This window comes from Diadema antillarum, unplaced genomic scaffold (genome assembly GCF_040938485.1).
Source record: "Diadema antillarum isolate AM-2024a unplaced genomic scaffold, OU_Dant_1.0 scf00000145, whole genome shotgun sequence".
In the NCBI taxonomy this organism is placed as follows: domain Eukaryota; kingdom Metazoa; phylum Echinodermata; class Echinoidea; order Diadematoida; family Diadematidae; genus Diadema; species Diadema antillarum.
The window spans coordinates 1208449-1227852 of NW_027271034.1; the positions used below are offsets into that span (position 1 = coordinate 1208449).

The 19404-nt window shown below is 40.5% G+C and overlaps 1 protein-coding gene across 1 annotated transcript; it reads left to right on the forward strand.

The window, feature by feature from the left end:
* The first annotated feature begins 517 nt into the window (after positions 1-517).
* On the forward strand, positions 518-12462 carry LOC139721520 (sulfotransferase 1A1-like). The gene is made up of 7 exons (XM_071632835.1): positions 518-580; positions 4032-4201; positions 7396-7655; positions 9957-10077; positions 10484-10584; positions 10971-11151; positions 12087-12462. Exons 2-7 carry the CDS (start codon positions 4048-4050, stop codon positions 12194-12196), a joined length of 927 nt encoding a protein of 308 aa, XP_071488936.1. The 5' UTR covers positions 518-580; positions 4032-4047; the 3' UTR covers positions 12197-12462.
* The last annotated feature ends 6942 nt before the right edge of the window (positions 12463-19404 follow it).

Below are 19404 nucleotides of genomic sequence, written 5' to 3' on the forward strand. Positions count from 1 at the left end.
GCTGTTTTTACCTAGTGTCGAACTCATGGGCTTTATTTGCCTAGTGTCGAACTAATGGGCTGTATGACTCGTGAGCTGTATGACTCATGAACCTGTTTTCATTGTCGAACTCGTGGGCTGTATGACTCGTGGGTGTCGGTCTAGTGGGATGACCCCGATTTGATTTGTACGATCGGAGAAATAAAGTAAGCTCAATATACTGAAACTTGAACCAACAGCTGAGGGGCGCCAGCCGCATAGTTTTTCCATGCTATATACATGATTTTAATTTCTTAATTCAGCTTTAATGCGTACCTTTAAGCTACATTGTTTGAAGTATACAATGTCATGTAGATGATTGTTGTAGCGCGTTGTACTAAGATTGACCTATCACCGTACACGCAGCGGAGACAAGTACAATTGTACTCATGTTGCGTTTATCAAAGGCGATCGTACGCGATAATATCAGTGCAATGAATGAGCCGGTTCGGTGAGCGTGATAGCTTCCATTAGGAGGGTGAAATATTCAGCAGATCAGTTTTAAAGGACTAGACGTTTAAGTCCATCTATCAATGGTTTTGTCGAAAACCTGACTTTCAAGGTAGGATCCTTCATTCTATGTTCATGGAAAATTACATTTCAAGGGAAACAGTCTCAAGCGATGCGATATGAGTCGAGTAACCATATCGAGCCGGGGTTCAGGATATGGAAGTAAACGTCAGTGCATCGAGTGTTTTTCTGCCATGATCCCAAGTTCCGTTTGTTATACCCTCGTGAAAAACCAGATTAGTTACAAACTTGTTTTTGACGTCTATCAGCAATTTTGTTTCAATAGTTAACGGTCAAACACTATCTTTACATGTCTTGTCAAACAGTAATATTTCACGCCCGCCCCTTTCACTGACTTCATGTCTACTCCTCCCCACTGACCTCTAGAGGTCAGTGTTCCTCCCCTACACAAGGTGATTAAAGGCATTATTTACCATTTGCAGATGAAACAAAAAACCAGCTTTAGTGCTTCAAAATAGTTCTAAAATGTGAGTTAGGGATAGGAACAACCAATGTAAAAATTTGAATCAGTATAATTAATGTTAAGTTGGGTGCCTATTGTTAGATATCAATGTGAGCAATAGTTATGATAAAACTATTTCTAGACTAAACCGTCTTTACAGTTATGATTTAGTGATAAGAAAATATTGATATTTCCTTATAGTTCAGGCTTTATCGCAAAAATTTCACGTGGTAGGATGTTTTGTGACACTGCAACTTAGCTACATGTATGCATCAATAATATCTTGAAGATTCTTTTTTTTATCACTACTCCGATGAATGGTAAACGGTACCTTTAAAATGTCTGCTCAAAGTGAAACCAATATCGTCACCAAGATCCCGCAAAAATCACTAACAAACCACGCACTTTCAGCGCATAGGCACGCAAAGGCCCCAAATAGGGCGAATTCGTGGTTGTGCGCGACGACTGAGGTCCACGGAAAACCACGCATAATCTGCGCTTTAAAGGACAAGTTCACCTTCATAAACATAAGGATTGAGAAAATGCAACAATATTAGTAGAACACATCAGTGAAAGTTTGAGGAAAATTGGACAATCGATGCAAAAGTTATGAATTTTTTAAATTTTTGTGTTGGAACCGCTGGATGAGGAGACTACTACAGCTTGTGAGTCATATGCGTACAACAGTATAAAGAAAATATAAAAGAAAATTCAACATATTTTCACTTTTTTTCGCATAATAAAAGAGCAATTGACTTGCCTCTTTCTAAAGGCAGGGGGAATAATATTACCCATAACATTTATCGGTAACGAGTCAGGGGAATGTGTACTTTTTTCAAATGATGGAATTTTGTGAAATTCTCTTTATATTTTCCTTGTATTGTTGTACGCATGTGACATCTAAGTTATTCATACACTGCCGTAGTCTTCTCATCCAGCGGGTGCTGCACAAAAACTTCAAAAATTCATAACTTTTGAACGGATTGTCTGATTTTCAATGACTTTCAATGATGTGTTCTACTAATATTGCTACATTCTCTCAATCCTTATGTTTATGAAGGTGAACTTGTCCTTTAAATATCCACTAATGAACTGCGTAAATGAATCGCGAATGATTCGCGCATGAACGCGATAGCGGCAACATTTTCGCGAACGATCACTGATATTCCACGCATATTTCGCGCATTGTTTGCCTAAGAACTACGCAAACTACGCAAAATTATGTAAAACAGCGCTTCCCAGAGTTTTGAGCTGCTCAAAACCTAGCCAAGGCCCGGTCACACTGCCCAGAAGTCGCGTAAACGCATGAATCACGAAAGAAATTCGAGCCATACGCGATTACATGCCCGATTTGAGCATTTCATGAGTTTGTCTGACATTGATGGAACCTTCGTAGTTGTCAGCCGATGTGCGCCGGATCGGCGCTTTACGCGATTCCGGGTTTTTAGCAGCTCAAAACTCGGCTTCTGATCGCGTAAGGTTTACGCAGTATTGCGCTGTTTTACTAACTTTTAGTCTGCGTATATCTTACGCGAACAATGCGCGGAATATGCGTGGAATATTAGTGATTGTTCGCGAAAATGTTGCCGCTATCGCGCACTTCACCGACGACTTTCCACAGACGATTAGCAGATATATGACGCATGTTTTGCGCTTGTAACACCTACGTATCACTAAAAATCACTGAAAAAAACAACATTGGCGTATGTATCTCTAACAGAACACGTAAATAAGCGCATGTGATACTTACGAAATACTGATGAATCACTGATGTATCACTAACAACTCACCAGATTGGCGCTATACTAGTGATTTTTGCGTGATCTTTCCGTAGTTCTTGCGTAATTCATCGGTGATTTTCATCGCGTAAATCAGCGAAAATGGTCAAATTCTCGACGGACAAGCACGCAAAATCAAATTTCTTACGTGATTCATGCATTTACGCAACTTTTGGGCAGTGTGACCGAGTTCCCATGGAATCGCGTAAAGCGCCGATCCGGCGCACATCGGCGGACAACAAGGACCCCGTTTACAGTGCGGGGCTTGGCCGAGCCGCGGCCGAGCCCAGTCTCAATTGCGCGGCCGAGCCCCGCAATTTTGTCTATTTACACTGCCGGGCTCGGCCGCGCTTTTAATTCAAACCTTTCAATATTTTGTCGTAGTGGCGCTCTGCTTTTCAGACCCTTTTCCAACTGGATTCCGTGGCGACGAAGTCGCCGTTTGGGCAAAGGCCTTTGCCGAAGGGAAAATCCTTTGCAGGACAAAACCACCTTAAATCATACTGGTTTTCGACGTTGAGGGGGTTAAAATCCTGAATAGCGAAATAGTGTGGGTAGAGGGTTTGGAAGCCAGACTAAAATTGGCCGCGCATTGACCCAGTTTCCGTTTACACTGAGAAAAGGCCGGGCTCGGCCGCGGCCGACGAGACCACCTCCAAGAGCGTGGCCAAATGCGGGGCCAATTTTGGCCCCGCATTTGGCCTTTTGCGCGTTTACATGTGAAATGAAGGCGGGCTCGGCCGCGGCCGAGCCGCGGCCGAGCCTCGCACTGTGAACGGGGTCTACGAAGGTTCCACGTCAGACAAACTCAAGAAGATAGTATTACATAATAATGTGCAAATCGCGCATGTATCGCGTAAGGCTCGAATTTCTTACGTGATTCATCCGTTTACGCGACTTTTGGGCAGTGTGACCGAGCCCTTAGATATCATAATCATGCTCGTCATTACTATCATGGCTAGATCTAAATGTTAATATCTGAACGAAGTATGTTTTATATCGTTAAGGCACATGTCGCGGGCAATGGATACATTCAAACACAATTCCCAAGAGCTCTTCGAGGTGGCCTTTTGAAGTATGTTCTCAATATCCCCAAACAAACCATGCATATTTACAAGCAAAACACAAATAAGTAGTCACATGACATAGTTATGTTATGACAGGTGATACTGAAGTTCCTAGAACCACTTTCATTGTTTCGTCCTCTAGCTGAGTAAAACAGATTTGTTCTGTCGATTTCTCGCCACTTCGGAATCTTTCAGACAGGCCCGAGTGAAAATGGCCGAGGCTTCAAACCTATCGCTTATTAGGGGTTCGTATGACTATGATGGGATTCACTACCCAAATTTCGTGTTGAAATCCAGCATCGACGCTCTGAAGACGTTTGAAGTACGTCCAGACGATACATGGGTCGTAACATTTCCCAAGGCAGGTGAGATATTCAAGTCTCGAATGTGCATGTTGTTATTCAATATATTTTCCCACAATAGAAAATGTTTCTTTAGCATTCAACTTGGATCCAAACTTTCATAGACTGACCACCATTTATATGTTTGCAATACCTTATTGTGCATCCTAATCATAGCTAGATATTGCGTATCATTTTACTCTGTTATATTTTGATATATTTGACGTAATATGAAAATGATTTGGAATTGAAATTAGCATCATGATGAATTATGTTTCATACATGGGCGTAAATCCCGGGGGGATGGGGGGGGGGGGATATATCCCTCTCTGATATCCCCCCTGAAATGGAGGAGGGGGGGGGGATGGCCTGTACAATCATCCCCCTCCCCCAGAATTTTGAGGGGAAAAAATGGAGGAAGCAGAAATGTGATTGTATCAATTTTGGCATATTGCATGACGTTTGTACGCCGGCCTTCAGACAGGTAACAGAGCTGAACAGTATTCTATCTTGTAGGAAAATGTATACATAATTTCCTCAAGCGCTCGCTCGCTTCGCTCGCTCGCGAAGAAAGTAACATTGACATAACACTGTAAGGTATGGCTCAGACGTTGACAACGTCAATATAGGCCTACATGTAGGCCTAAACATGCGCGAGTAACTGGGGACCATCTGCAAAATATGTACGAAAACAAACAAACAAACAAACACAAAAACTATATCGCCATAATTGAACCCCCTCCATTTCCTGAATCATTCCTGAGAAACGACAGTGATAATGACTCAGTCAGGATACATCTATGGGCATACCCAGGGAAGATCAGGGGCGTCGACTCTATGGGGGGGGGGGGGGGGGGGGGGCGCAAAGGGGCATTTGCCCCGCCCCTGCGGAAGTGTTTAGGCAGATAAATAATTTATCCCCCAAGCAATTCCCGAAATGAGGACAAATCTCGAACTTTCTTAATGGAAAATTGTCGAAAAATCGCCAGAACTCTGCACCAGATCGTTGTATTGCAATCATAAACATGCAAAAGCTCCGCTACACAGGATCCCTTTCGATAAACTTTGTACAATTTTGACATTGACGTACATTTCCCTAATTTATCAAAGAGTGTGCAGCAGATCTTTCACTAAACAAAAGCACCCTCATATGCAGAGCCATCAATGGGGGGGGGGGGGGATGGTTCCCCGATAAAGTGGGACGAACAAAAGCGAAAAATATAGCTACAAACGGCAGTTTTTGAAGTGTAAAATGTCAAAATTTTCAAGCTCGCTCGCTCTGCTCGCTCGCTATTTTAACCACTATGCCATTCTCCTGATGTTGCTGATAGTGACTGACAGCAGTTGCGCCCAGTGCGCCCCCCTTAATTTCCAAAGCGAAAAATTTATCTACAAACGGCAGTTTTGGGACTGTAAAATGTCAAAATTTTCAAGCTCGCTCGTTTCGCTCGCTCGCATTTAATCATAATTCCATTCTCCTGAGGTTGCTGCCAGTAGTTGCCAGCAGTTTTCGCCCGATGCGCCCCCTTAATTTCCAAAGCGAAAAATATAGCTACAAACGGCAGTTTGGGGATTGTAAAATGTCAAGATTTTCAAGCTCGCTCTCCTCGCTCGCTCGCATTTAATCATTATTCCATTCTCCTGATGTTGCTGCCAGTAATTGCCAGCAGTTTTCGCCCGGTGCGCCCCCCTTAATTTCCAAAGCGAAAAATATAGCTACAAACGGCAGTTTTGGGACTGTAAAATGTCAACATTTTCAAGCTCGCTCGCTTCGCTCGCTCGCATTTAATCATTATTCCATTCTCCTGATGTTGCTGCCAGTAATTGCCAGCAGTTTTCGCCGATGCGCCCCCCTTAATTTCCAAAGCGAAAATATAGCTACAAACAGCAGTTTGGGACTGTAAAATGTCAACATTTTCAAGCTCGCTCGCTTCGCTTGCTCGCATTAATCATTATTCCATTCTCCTGATGTTGCTGCCAGTAATTGCCATCAGTTTTCGCCCGATGCGCCCCACTTAATTTCCAAAGCGAAAAATATAGCTACAAACGGCAGTTTTGGGACTGTAAAATATCAAAATTTTCAAGCTCGCTCGCTTCGCTCGCTCGCATTTAATCGCTATGCCATTCTCCTGATGTTGCTGCCAGTAATTGCCAGCAGTTTTCGTCCGGTGCGCCCCCGCCCCTTACTTTCCAAAGCGAAGAATATAGTTACAAACGGCAGTTTTGGGACTGTAAAATGTCAAAATTTTCAATGCAAAAACGATTTCAAAGTGGGAGGGGGAAATCCCCCTACCATACCCTCCCCCCCCCCCCCCCGCTTGCTTCGCTCCCTCACATAGCTGCTCCTCTAAGATCAAATCCTGTCTACGCCGGTGATAGGCCTCATTATTTAGTAGGCCTTCACAGTGATGTCGCACAGGCGGAGCAAGAGCTGAAATACACGATTTATAGTCATTCAATAAGATATTGTGAATATTTCATTTTCTTATAGTTTTTTTAAGAAAAGAAAACAAAAAATTTCACCAAAAGTGTGCACCAGATCGCTGAATTTCAGGTCTAAAATGCAAAATCTTCACGTGTGGGAGAGGGATCCCCCCCCCCCCACGTACCCTCCCCCCGTTCGGTCGTTCCGCTCCCTCTCATAGGTATTTTTTTAAACAAAAAGTTTTTCATACTTTTAAGGTCTGATTTTCCGCCGAAAGTCATCTGACAAGCAAAAAAACAAAAGCAACAAGAACAAAAAGTCTTCATATTTTGCTGCCACTTTCCTCCCACTTTATATTTCATGCAAAAGAGTGGGACAATCCGATCCCTGTAAAGTGTGTGCGTGTGTGTGTGTGTGTGGGGGGGGGGGGGCACCAAGCTTTCTCCCCCCCCCCCCCAAACCCGGTCCGGTTATGGGCTTGTAATCGTGGTGATGGTGACCACCCCCCCCCCCCCACTCCTCAGTACGGATTTACGCCGTTGGTTTCATATCCCCGGCATCATAAACATATAGCTCATGGCAATACAATCTGCCTCAAGTAGCAAAAGTCCTTATTTTTGGTCAATTTGATGTATTTGTTATGGCTTAAGTAGATGGTGGTGACAGGAAAAAGAAAATCTGCTTCGGTCATTGGCACATTATTAACAGAATGGAAAACAGTCAAAGTTGCGTTTTGCGCAGAGTTTCTTTTTGAGAGCTGGACCCAATTAAAAAAAGGCTTCTTGACTGGCAGGAACCCACTGGATGTTGGAAATTGTTGGTCTCATCCTCTCGGACGGCTACCCACAGAAAATTGACCGCTCTTCCAGCTCTACTCTGATTGAAATGATCGACCTGGACCAGAAAATGCCGGACACTAAGGAGGAGGAAGAACAGAATCCTCCGGATATGACACCATTTATGGAGAAGATAAAGAAAGCGCCCTCACCGAGAGTCATCCAAACCCATCTCAGACTGAAATACATGCCCCAAGACTTGCTGAAGAAAGCCAAGGTATGTTGGTGTCCCAGGAGATCTATACCCCACCTTTGAAGACCTTTCCAGGGTATCACATGCACCCAACCATTGATACAAAAATGTATTTGCAAAATTCAGTGGTGAAAATGTGTATAGATTAGGCCCTACTTAATAACCAGTTACCCGCAGATGAAAAGGGTATTCTATTACGCAGACTCCGATATGTTGGTGACTGGTCATAGTACTGTAGACTATCATGTTAGATTAATAATCATAGTCATCCTCTCCCTTCTACTTATACGATATCTCCCATAAACGGTTCTACACTTTTAACAATACAATTACTAATAATGATGGCGTCATCTCCACTTCACCATCGAGCTTCCGCCCGAAAGCAAGTGTTGGTTCTAATCCTTATAGCATGCAGCGGGTACTTCGTAATTATTCAAATTTATTAGATGTACGTCAATATAGGGCAGTTTGTCGATCAGTTGCAACAAACCATGTAACTATTTATGATATTTTTAGACGCCACGGCAATTTTTTCCGCTGTCTGTCATATGCCACTGTGAAATATACCAGTCTGTAAATGGGGTCGCCCCACGAGCTCGATACCCACGAGTCATTACTATGGCCCACGAGCTAGACACCGATCAAAAACAACAAGCCTACTTCTAGCAAGTAAAACAGGCCTATATGAGCAAGACAAAAAGCAAATAAGGCCTATGAGCTCAACACTATACTAGTAATAAGACGAGCCGACGAGAGCGACACTAGGCAAAAAACATCCACTAGCTCGACACTTTATACCAATAAGCCCCATGCTGTAATGTCGAGCTTGTGGGCATTTTTTTCTTCATATAGCGTCAAGCTCGTGGACATCATTTGCCTACTGTCGAGCTCGCGCCTAGGCATTATTTACCTATAAGTGTCTATAGCCCGTTGATCGTATTGCTCGTAGGCCTACTTTAGTCGATGTCTAGTTCGTGGGATGTAATGACTCGTGGGCTGCAATGACTCGTGGGCTGTTATGACTCGTGGGATGTATGACTCGTGGGCTGTAATGACTCGTGGGCTTTAATGACTCGTGGGCTGTCATGACTTGTAGGCTGTAATGACTGGTGGGCAGTAATGACTCGTGGGCTGTAATGACTCGTGGGCTGTATGACTCGTGAGTGTCGAGCTCTTACACCCCCTTTAGAGAAAGCGAAATGTATCTGGTGGACTAAGTGAAAGCAGAAATACTAGTAGAACGCATCAGTGAAAGTTTGAGAAAAACAGGACAATCGATTCAAAAGTTATGAATAATATCAAAGTTTCAGTGCCGTCATCACTGGATTTAAGGAGACTGCTGCACTTCATCGCGTCATTATGGACAACAAAATAAAGAAAACATAAAGGAAATTCAACACATTTTGACTTTTCTAGCATTATGACAGAGCACTTGACTTACATCTTTCCGAAAGCAGGGGGAAATACACTGCTTTAACATTATGTCAGTGACAAGTCGATGGAATGTGTACTTTTCACGAAAAATCATAATTCTCCTGACACTTTCTTTATATTGTTGTCCAAAATTACGTCATGAAGTGTAGTCTTTAGTTTACTTGCCTTATGACGGCCCCGAAACCGAAAAATTCATAACATGAAAGCAAAAGATTATTAAGGAGTCCACCTTTGACTAAACCTTTACAATGTCGGAATTTCGTAGCTTGTGATGGGTATGGTTTCAAGTTCATTCGTATCACTTCCTCGTGCAATAACGATGCAGGGATAGCCTGTTGGTAGTGTCAATGCCCGGAAAGCAGCAGATGACATGTTCCATTCTCGTTGGTTCCTTTCTCCCGACATGTTTGTTAAAATGTAGATGAAAAGTTGTGATCTTACGAATTTCATTGGTATAACAGAAGGAAACTGAAGGAAACCCATATCCCAATTTAAAACTTTTGAATTGATTGTCCGAATGTCCTCAAACTTTCAGCTATGATGCGTTCTACATATTTTGTTATTTTCATTCGATCCACGTCATATTTAGGCTTTCATTTCTTCCCTTTCTCTGTCACTTCTTAAGTATCTTTATTGAAGGTAGAACCACTCCTTTTAAAAAAATCTTAGGTGAGTATAATTAATCAAAAGACAACATTCCAGGCAACAGTAAACTATCAAATCTAACTGTATAAAAGAGTATACAATTAAAATTGATGATGTCTGTTCGTGTCTGTTATTACCTATATCATTTTTGTCGATATTCTGACGTCAACTGTTTGAAGTAGTCCTATCTTGCAAAGAGTCAGAATAAGAGTTTATATTACTTTGTGACGTCATTTCCGTCTCCAGGTGATATACGTCGCGCGGAACCCGAAAGACACCGCCCTCTCGTGGTTCAACTTTTTGAAGGAAGACCCAGCTTGCCTGTCTCTAACCTTGGAAAGCGTCATACGGCAGTATCTTGATGGAAGTTAGTGGGTCCATTTAGTCTCTATCATGCATAATATGGTCGTAATGAAAAGCTCAATAGATGAAAAAAAAAATAGTATTCACCAAGTCGACAATATTACTTCAATTATTGAGATAAAAGAGAACATACTTGCAACAACAGAAGCATCTATCTGCAATGCACAAGTCTGGTGATGATGAGGACAGTGTTAATGACAGTGTCAAGTACAGTCATTGTCTAATGAGTCGATGATGATAATGGTTTTTCTAATTGATGGTATAGCGATATAAATGATCAGCACTTTTTGTTTTGTTTTAAGTAAGCGTACAGTAAATCTGAAATGCCTACTATGGCTACCGATCAAACACAGGCTCGTTTTACAGACATTATACGTGAACACGCGTTCATCTTTGTGCTTCTCTGATAGCTTGTACCTACGGATCTTGGGCAGACCATGTCAAGGAATTCTGGGAAATCCGTCAACATTACGAGAACCTCCTCATCGTGTTCTACGAAGACATCCTGCGGGTATGTGAAAATTCTCTGATTATGAAGGTGTGTTTACACGCATACCGTTCGTCATGTATACGTATGTATGTAGGCCTATGTATTTGCATGAAGGCCTCTTTATAGGCTTCATATTAATATGTATAAATAGTAATATACATAATAAAAGGGTCTGCTATATACACATATAATTGTGTGCGTGAGTGCAAGTGTGCGCGCGTGTGTGTGTTTGTGTATCAATCAAACGGATACAAGACCATTAGAGATTAATGACTGAATTGTACATTCAATATAGTTTCAGAAAACTTCGTGCTTGATAAAAGATGCTACATTGTATTACTCAAAGCTTACACACTTCATGCATGAGCTGGCATGATGCTTTATACGATTTTTTTTTTAATCATCAGGATCCAGTGAAACATGTTAGGATGGTGGCCAATCACATAGGACGGCCTCTGTCGGAAGCACTTTTGCAACGAGTTGTCGAGAACAGCTCCTTGTCGCGAATGAAGAAGACCTATGACAAGAGAGCTGAACAACTCAACGAACCACTGGCCGAGTCAGTTAGACTGAAATATGTCTCCACAGGTAATTGAGTAATTACGGATCAAATCATATGGTAGTTCACAGTAAGTCTCGTGGAGACAGACAAGATTAAACCCATAAAACAAAACAATACGAAAACAAACAAACAAAACCAAAAACAGACAAGGAAACTGAATGTAGATGTGGCTGGATTAGAATATTGTCATGTTATTATTCGGTATTGTGGCTAGAAAGCTTCCCAGAATGTGTGGATAGAGTGAGCGCAATGATGAAATTGATTCAAGTGACAAGTATACTATATAGTGTGCAGCAAAATGTTTTGAACACCGCCATGTAGTGTAAAGCCACTACTTCCAGACCAGTTGAGTGTTGCAGTAGTCCGAACAGTGGACATTTGATGAAAATCAAGGAGTTCATGAAATTGTGCAGTTTTGCGGATTTCCACCAAATAGGTGAGTTAATGAAGCCATTTACCTCACAACTTTCCATAGTCATACAGAGTTTCAACGCAAATATTTATAAATTTCCAGGTATTTTGTTCAAACGGAATTATACCCCTATCTCAAATACTCGTTATGAAGTGATTCAACGAGGAATAACGTTATGTTTTACATGTATATTGAAAAGAAGTAAGGATAGATTTCTTTAGTATTTTGTGCACGATCAATGGACAATTGTGAGATAATGACAGTATCAGCTCCTTGCTTTGTTAATTCAGTACTGTTTGATAACTGTTGTTCAAACCAGAACAAAAAAAAAAAAGCGAAGCTCCACAATAACATCTTGACTATTTCTCACATGTTTGATCAAATATCTACTGATTTCCTTATTTCAAAAATCCTTCTTTTCACATTAACTTTTAATCAGTTTTGAATTCTCCTCAGAGAAGCAATGTGTGTTTGCTATCATTGTACACGTATATGGGAAGCGCTACATATCGCCATTAATTTTACTTCTCATCTCCATTTTCTGCACAGGGAAAGTGGGACGATGGAAGAACTATTTTACCGTGGAACAAAACGAGATTTATGACGAATGGTTCCGGGAGAAGATGGAAGGAACCGACCTTCAAGTTCTCTTTGAATGAAGTCAGAAAATGTCTACAATGGTATCATTTTGATGACTCTAAAACACAACTATGATACCTGAGTTCCGTTTCATGGAGCAATTTACTGCTTATATTGCAGCTTAACGTACCCCAGTGTCTTATGGTAACGACTGCATGGATATACAGATTGTATAGCAAACAAAGAATTGTGAATGTTTTTGTCCTTACGATGTTAAAGGAAAAAGGTACATGTGGTGTAGTTATATCAAAAAAAGACAATTATTCGTTGCAAAAGTGTGCTATCAAGATGTCTGACATGTCTTTGCCTCGATATCCAACGTAAGACCGCTCATAATATCAATTAGGATATCATTAGACACAATTTGCTTTGTTAGTACATTGTAATCATTTTGTAAAAGATTGATGACTATTCTTCATTTTTCCTTGTTAGAAAAAGTATTATTGCCTCATTAATGATGGATATCACAGCAAGTGCATTATGCGCTCAAGTTTGAAAATCAAATCAAAAATAACAAACAAACGAAGTCAGTGGCATGCGTTATCTCCAATCTCTCCAGTTTATCAGCAGCAATTTTCATTGATCTCGTGTAGTTAATCTAGTTGTTCTGCACTCTAAATGGAGACCCAAGACTTTGTAACAGTCTCCTTGTTAGTTCCATCAATGGCTATAGTTATAATTGCACGTCATTTATTCTGAAAATGATCGTGATCTGTCAAAATGGTGACATGACTGATACCAGCTCAGTCTTGAAACGAAATTTCATTGCCATTTGTTAAATTGGTGTAAATAACCATGGACCTACTAACGAATGGACTTTCAAAGAAACCTACCACTTTGAAGTACGAGATCTGCCGCCACCTGACTATGTGCATCTCAATGAGTACATACAGGTGTCTAAAAAATGATGATTACATATCATGCATCGTCACTGACAAAAGAATTGTTTCCCGAACTCTGGTATTATTTGGCTGATGCGCCTTTTCAGACTGAAACGTCTTTGAATAAACGCCAGTGATGAGAAGCAGCAAACCTCAGAACATGACTGATCTCGTTTCATTGGATTAGAAATTACCGATTTGCTCGTTAGCGCTCACACATATGACTTTGCCTGATAGTAAGACAGACATATCCTCTTCCCTTGCTATCTGTTTTTACTCTGGAAAAATGTGCGGAAAAGGTGGAAATGAGATAACAAATCATGATCAATTAGCTAAAAACTTGGCTATCTCTTCAAAAGTACCTGCATTTCGCTATTAAAAATGTCTGAGCGGTGTTATACCAATACATACCACAATTGCACATGCATTTTCCTTGATTTAAGCATGGACCTACTACACATGGACATTCATCATTTCCTTAATTAATGCATGCCTCTGTCTATGTCAAAAGTGTCACAAAAGCATTTTAAACATTCTTTCCTGCTTTGATCGTATGAACTCCGCCGCCGACAAGCCGGGGCAAAACACAACGCAGCTTTGAAAAATCTATAAACTAAATACGCAGAAGATAACAACTGACTTAAATCAAGGAAAATGCATGTGCATTTTTCTGAAATCACGTGGATAGAGAACAAAGTATATCAAGTATGTCGGTTCATGGCAATCTACCGCGGTCATCTAGAGTATGTTTAATGCAAGCATGTAATTTTGCAAAAGCGCTTCATCTGTAAAATGCTCGTTTGGTGTGTACAGTTCTGGTCGAGGTGAGGAATTAGCTTTTAACGTTTTGCGAGATATTCAAAAACCACTCTATGAGATGCCAAAGAGCATGCAATTCTAAGGGGTATCAAAAGTTTATTTGGTGAAAATCGGTTTTGAAGTGGCCGAGATATCCAAAAACAAGGTGAAACAAAGAAATCCTAATAAAGTTGTGGCCTGTAGTCTTTTATTATCATCACTTTTTTGGATATCTCAGCCATTTGAAAACCAATTTTGATCAAATAAACGTTGAATCCTTCTTAAAATTACATGCTCTTTCATATTTCAAAAGAGGTTTCTCATTATCTCACTTAGGAATGTAAAAAACATGAATCCCCACCTCAACCAGTACTGTACAGCCCCTTTAACAAAATCTACTAAGTAATTTATATGACCAGAAGCTTCATTATCATTTCATTAATGTTTGCATACTTTAACTTTAACGACTATGTTGTTCACTACTGGTAGAAACTTGTCAATCAGTTGCAATGCTTAGAAACTTGATTATCATTTCTTTTTTTAAACCGAAAATGGAAAAGAAGAAACAAACTTTCGCAGAGTAGTCACCATGACATGAGACTCAATGTACATAGGTATTGCTTTTTATGGAAACGAAAATATGGTAGGGATACGTATGCCCCCTTGGGCTTTATAGAGTTAACCTACGTTCAGTATAACCACAACTATCTAGGCCTACAATTTGGTAAAACGGCGCTGAACAACATCATACAAGTTAAAGAGGGGAATATACATGGCTGGTCAGAGAACGGGATCGAAGTTTCGGGATAGAAGGTGATTTTGATGCTCGAAATGCACTGTAATATAGAATGAAATGACATGATTGATAAAGCAATGCTTCGTCATTATTCTTCAGTGTACTTTTATATTCGGCGCACGCATCGTTGCCTCAAAAGTTGATATGTTGCACTAGTGTTTTTATTAGGAAGCAAATATCTTCCGGAAGAAACCATATCGAGAAGATTGGTCTGGTCATACTTCATTCTCAGGATAAAACGTGAATGTTCGGATATTAATTCACGGTCACGGAGGATCAAGAGATGACTCTTATCTCACAGGATTTTGTGTTGTTAAGCGAAGAAGTTGGATGGGAGTTAAACCCATTGATGTGGTTAAACCTGATAAGCAGTTTACGAAATAATGGTAATACATGTAATTCTCATTTTCGTATACATGAACAATCATTAAGAGGAAAATCACTAAGAAGCTACGATCGCTTCCTGTGTGTAGATTTGAGAGACTAAGTATACATGGATACTGCAAAGGTAGTGAAGAAATATAATATGTAAGGACTTGCATCAACAATCAGGTTTGACCTAAGACCCCGTTTACAGTGCGGGGCTGGGCCGAGCCGCGGCCGAGCCCAGCCTCAATTGCAGGGCCGAGCCCCGCAATTTTGTGCGTTTACACTGCCGGGCTCGGCCGCGCTTTTAATTCAAACCTTTCAATATTTTGTCATAGTGGCGCTCTGCTTGTAAACAAACGCAATTTGGTAATAGTCTGATTTCAGACCCTTTGCCAACTGGATTCCGTGGCGACGAAGTCGCCGTTCGGGCAAAGGCCTTTGCCGAAGGAAAAATCCTTTGCAGGACAAAACCACCTTAAACTATACTAGTTTTCGACGTTGAGGGGGTTAATATCCTGAATAACGAAATAGTACGGGCAGAGGGTTTGGAAGCCAGACTAATATTGGCCGCGCATTTGGCCCCAGTTTGCGTTTACACTGAGAAAAGGCCGGGCTCAGCCGCGGCTCGGCCGCGGCCGAGACCACCTCCAGAGCGTGACCAAATGCGCGCCCAATTTTGGCCCCGCATTTGGCCTTTTGCGCGTTTACACTGAAATGAAGGTGGGCTCGGCCACGGCCGAGCCGCGGCCGAGCCTCGCACTGTAAACGGGGTCTATAAAGAGCCGCATCATTGTTCATACAAGGACCTGTGTATTTGGACTTTGATCATTATTGCTAAGACTGCATACGCGACAAGTATAGGCCTACGTGAGCATACACTTTTTTTGTCGCATTAGAAATTACTGATCAACATTTCCTTGAACAATAAATCCAACACAGGTCATTTAAGTCAACTCGACGAAAATTCATACTTTATAACTGTAGTAAAATCTGACCTAAGCCATAGTGCCTACAGTAAGTTATTGTTCGAATCGATAGCATTAATGTCTTACGAGATGTATTGGAAACATTTTTATGACCTTGAGGGGTGGACCTTGATTAATGGCAAGTTCAGATTTGATGACCCAGATAAAAAGTGCTCCTGAAATAGGGACATACACATCCACACTATCCATAGAAATAAAGATAACAAAATAATAACAGAACGAAATGTATCTCAATACGTTCAGTTTGTATTTAGTTTACCTAAACGATAAAAAAGTGTTGTACTTTAGAATATTCACACAACAGTTTCATCAAAGTAAATTACTATTTCATCATAAAATTGACAAATACAGTTCTGTTAATGACGACCAACGCTATTTACTATATGCAACAGGCTGAGCTACTTTGTGTCACATGGTTTTTCCCCAACTTTGAAGAATTCTGTTCAGAGACATGCACAGTTTAGGGCATTGTCAAGAACGAAATGAAAAGCAAGAAACACCATATTTTGTGTAAATTGGTGCACCTACATGAATATAATTTTCGTCAATGACTGAGGGTTTCATTCCCTGCCGTTAGGTGGACACATACATCGGTAGAGGGGACCCATTCACGATTTGGCGGCAGCAAGTTTGAGTTTCCTTTTTCTATGGAAACCTGCGTCCTTCATTCGGGAAGATTTTAGTGGACCTCTCAGTTCTTTTTTTTTTTCTCAACTGAAGCATAACTTTGTACTTTTTTTGCCAGTATGCATTCTTTTGTTTATTTGCATCATTTATCTTTTACAAAGTCGAATGTTTATGTTTATGATGTAATTCCAAATATATCATGCGTTATGTTTTGTTGGAAAAAGAAGAATGAAAAATAAATGAATTGAATCGAATTGAATTGAATTCTAGCGGATATTCGTTGGAACTACATTGTATGATACTTACCAAATGTGATGAGTAAACTGAAAGAGCCGAGAGATGAACGGAAAGCCGTTCAGCACTTACTGTACGTGCATGCACATCCGCATTGATCTCTGATTGTGATGCTTTTGTAAAAACCAACACGCATACATATGAAAATCTCTACGCCGTGCTACCACTGCCCGAAGTAAAACAAACACCATCGCGCAGGCTATTGATCTCTCTGCTTTTCTTCTTCAGTGTAGCACCACCTTTTCATATGCTGACCTTGTCATGCTACTCACGATCCGCTCTATACACATCCACACGTAGCTTCAACATTAAAAGAAGAAGAAGAAGAAGAATAACCAGCAGTGGCTTAAAAACGACGGAGTAAGTCTTATCACATAATAATATGCTCACTATTTTGGCAAGTCAAGCCCAAATCGATGACTTAAAGAGATAAAGATCTAATTAAGAAGGGTTTAGATTAAAAGAAAAAGAAAACACGCTTAAGACTGAATTCCTTCCATAACAGTCATTGCAGCGTTTATGACATAATATGAGTTAAATCAATTAAAGGATATGATGACTTTGATGTTCAGTATCAGCGACATTCAATTCAAATGAAATCTTATTTCCAATAACACATACAGTTATTGATACAGAGTAAAAGAAAACAAAACGTGCAATGTATTACAATAATAAAAATGTGCATATTAACTTGTGGAAGTGATTGTTCGAAACAATGGCGTTATTGTAAAATAGAGACCCACGTAAAACACAATAAGCTTGTAGAAATGTAAGACATCAAACTTCATATTGGCTGAATAAATTCTCGTATTCATTACAACGCTGAAAAGTGAGAGTCCAATAGATTTCGACAGGTTCTGAGGTGTGATCTCGGAAAGCAGGGTGTGATTGATTCGGCGCTTAAGAGGGAAGGTTACAAAGGACTCTTGTTCGTTTGCTTGTTTGTTTGTTTGCTTGTTTTTAGCCGCCCATGATCCCAATGAGGTTGATAACCCTAGAAAGTGGCATGCATCCGCCCTGGCTGTGAAGGGCCCAAGGGGCTAACCCTGTTTCAGTCCCGTCCAGGATCAAGACCGGATAATGGTTCCACGGCCAAGTCATCTCATCTTCTTGTCACGTCACAAATTAGAAAATCCTCGAATGTACAGATTTATTGTTGATGACACTTGAAAGAACCGATAAAGGGTTATGGAATTGAATTCTACTGATGATTAGATAGTGATTTCGTTGCTTATCTAAATCCAGGACCTGTTCTTAAAAAATCACCATCGATCTTGGCCTTTTGAATCATTTGAGACTTATATCTCGAACATATACAACATAACTTTTTCTCCACTAATCCTCACAGCTCCTGCGTATCTGAAATCTTCAAATCAGAATCAAAGAAAAGCTACCAAACAGTAATGATTGTAGCTCGTCCATAAAAGTCTAATAAGAGAGAGAGAGAGAGAAAAGAGGATGGTAAATGTTTCTGTTTGGTCAAATAAAAAAGGCTTTGAATTACCCTGGCCCTATAGCTACCCCTACTCTCCTCCGCTATAGCTCGTATTTTTACAGAACAAATTTAGATTCTATCTCCCTAGGGATGCTATACCTGCCAAGTTTGTAAAAATAAATCATATCATATGTTATCAAGAAGTTGAGAATTAAGAAATTTGACTTAATTTGGTTTCTCCCCCACAGGCCCCGAAGGGTACGCTCAGATAACAAACTTGAAAGTACAGTCACCACTGTATGTACTCACTTAAATTTATCACTATAATATCATATTCTAGAGATGAATGCTTTTAAAGAGTCGTTAATTTAGGGGCTTTGGGACCCCGTGTGTCGGGGGGGGGGGGGGTAGAGGCACTGTGCCAAGTTTGGTGAAAATACGTCATGAGATTTTAAGAAGAAGCTGAAAATTTAAAAAGTTGACGCACTCACATCACACACTAGACCCCGGACGACGAATGATAGCCATTGCTAACTCACTTGAGCCTCTGGCTCAGGCGAGACGAAGCAACTTCACATACAACTTTGGATCATTACCCTGTGATTCTTTTCTAAGCCAAATTTTCATTAAGCTAGACGATTATTGCATCAATTAATATCGAGGTATATTCTATCAGGGATTGATAATATCTCTTCATGAATCTAATAATCCATAGAAATGACATCCTGATTAATGACATTTGATGGATTCAGAGAGGCAATGTTCCAGTAATTAACATTGGGTTCAGCCGGTGATATAACAGACTCAATAATAACCACGCTAAAGACTGAATCCGAGTCATCAGCTTCAGAGTCCATGGCTGGATCAACAAGCACACAGAAACACATGTATGAATACACTCATACTTATCAAAATCAAATGGTTTGTTGCAGTTTTAGCGAGGCAGTTAGAAGTGGATACTATTAAGATAATGCATAGATTATGATAATATGATGCTTGTGATAATTATTATGGTACAAAGAGCATTCACAGAGCATTCATA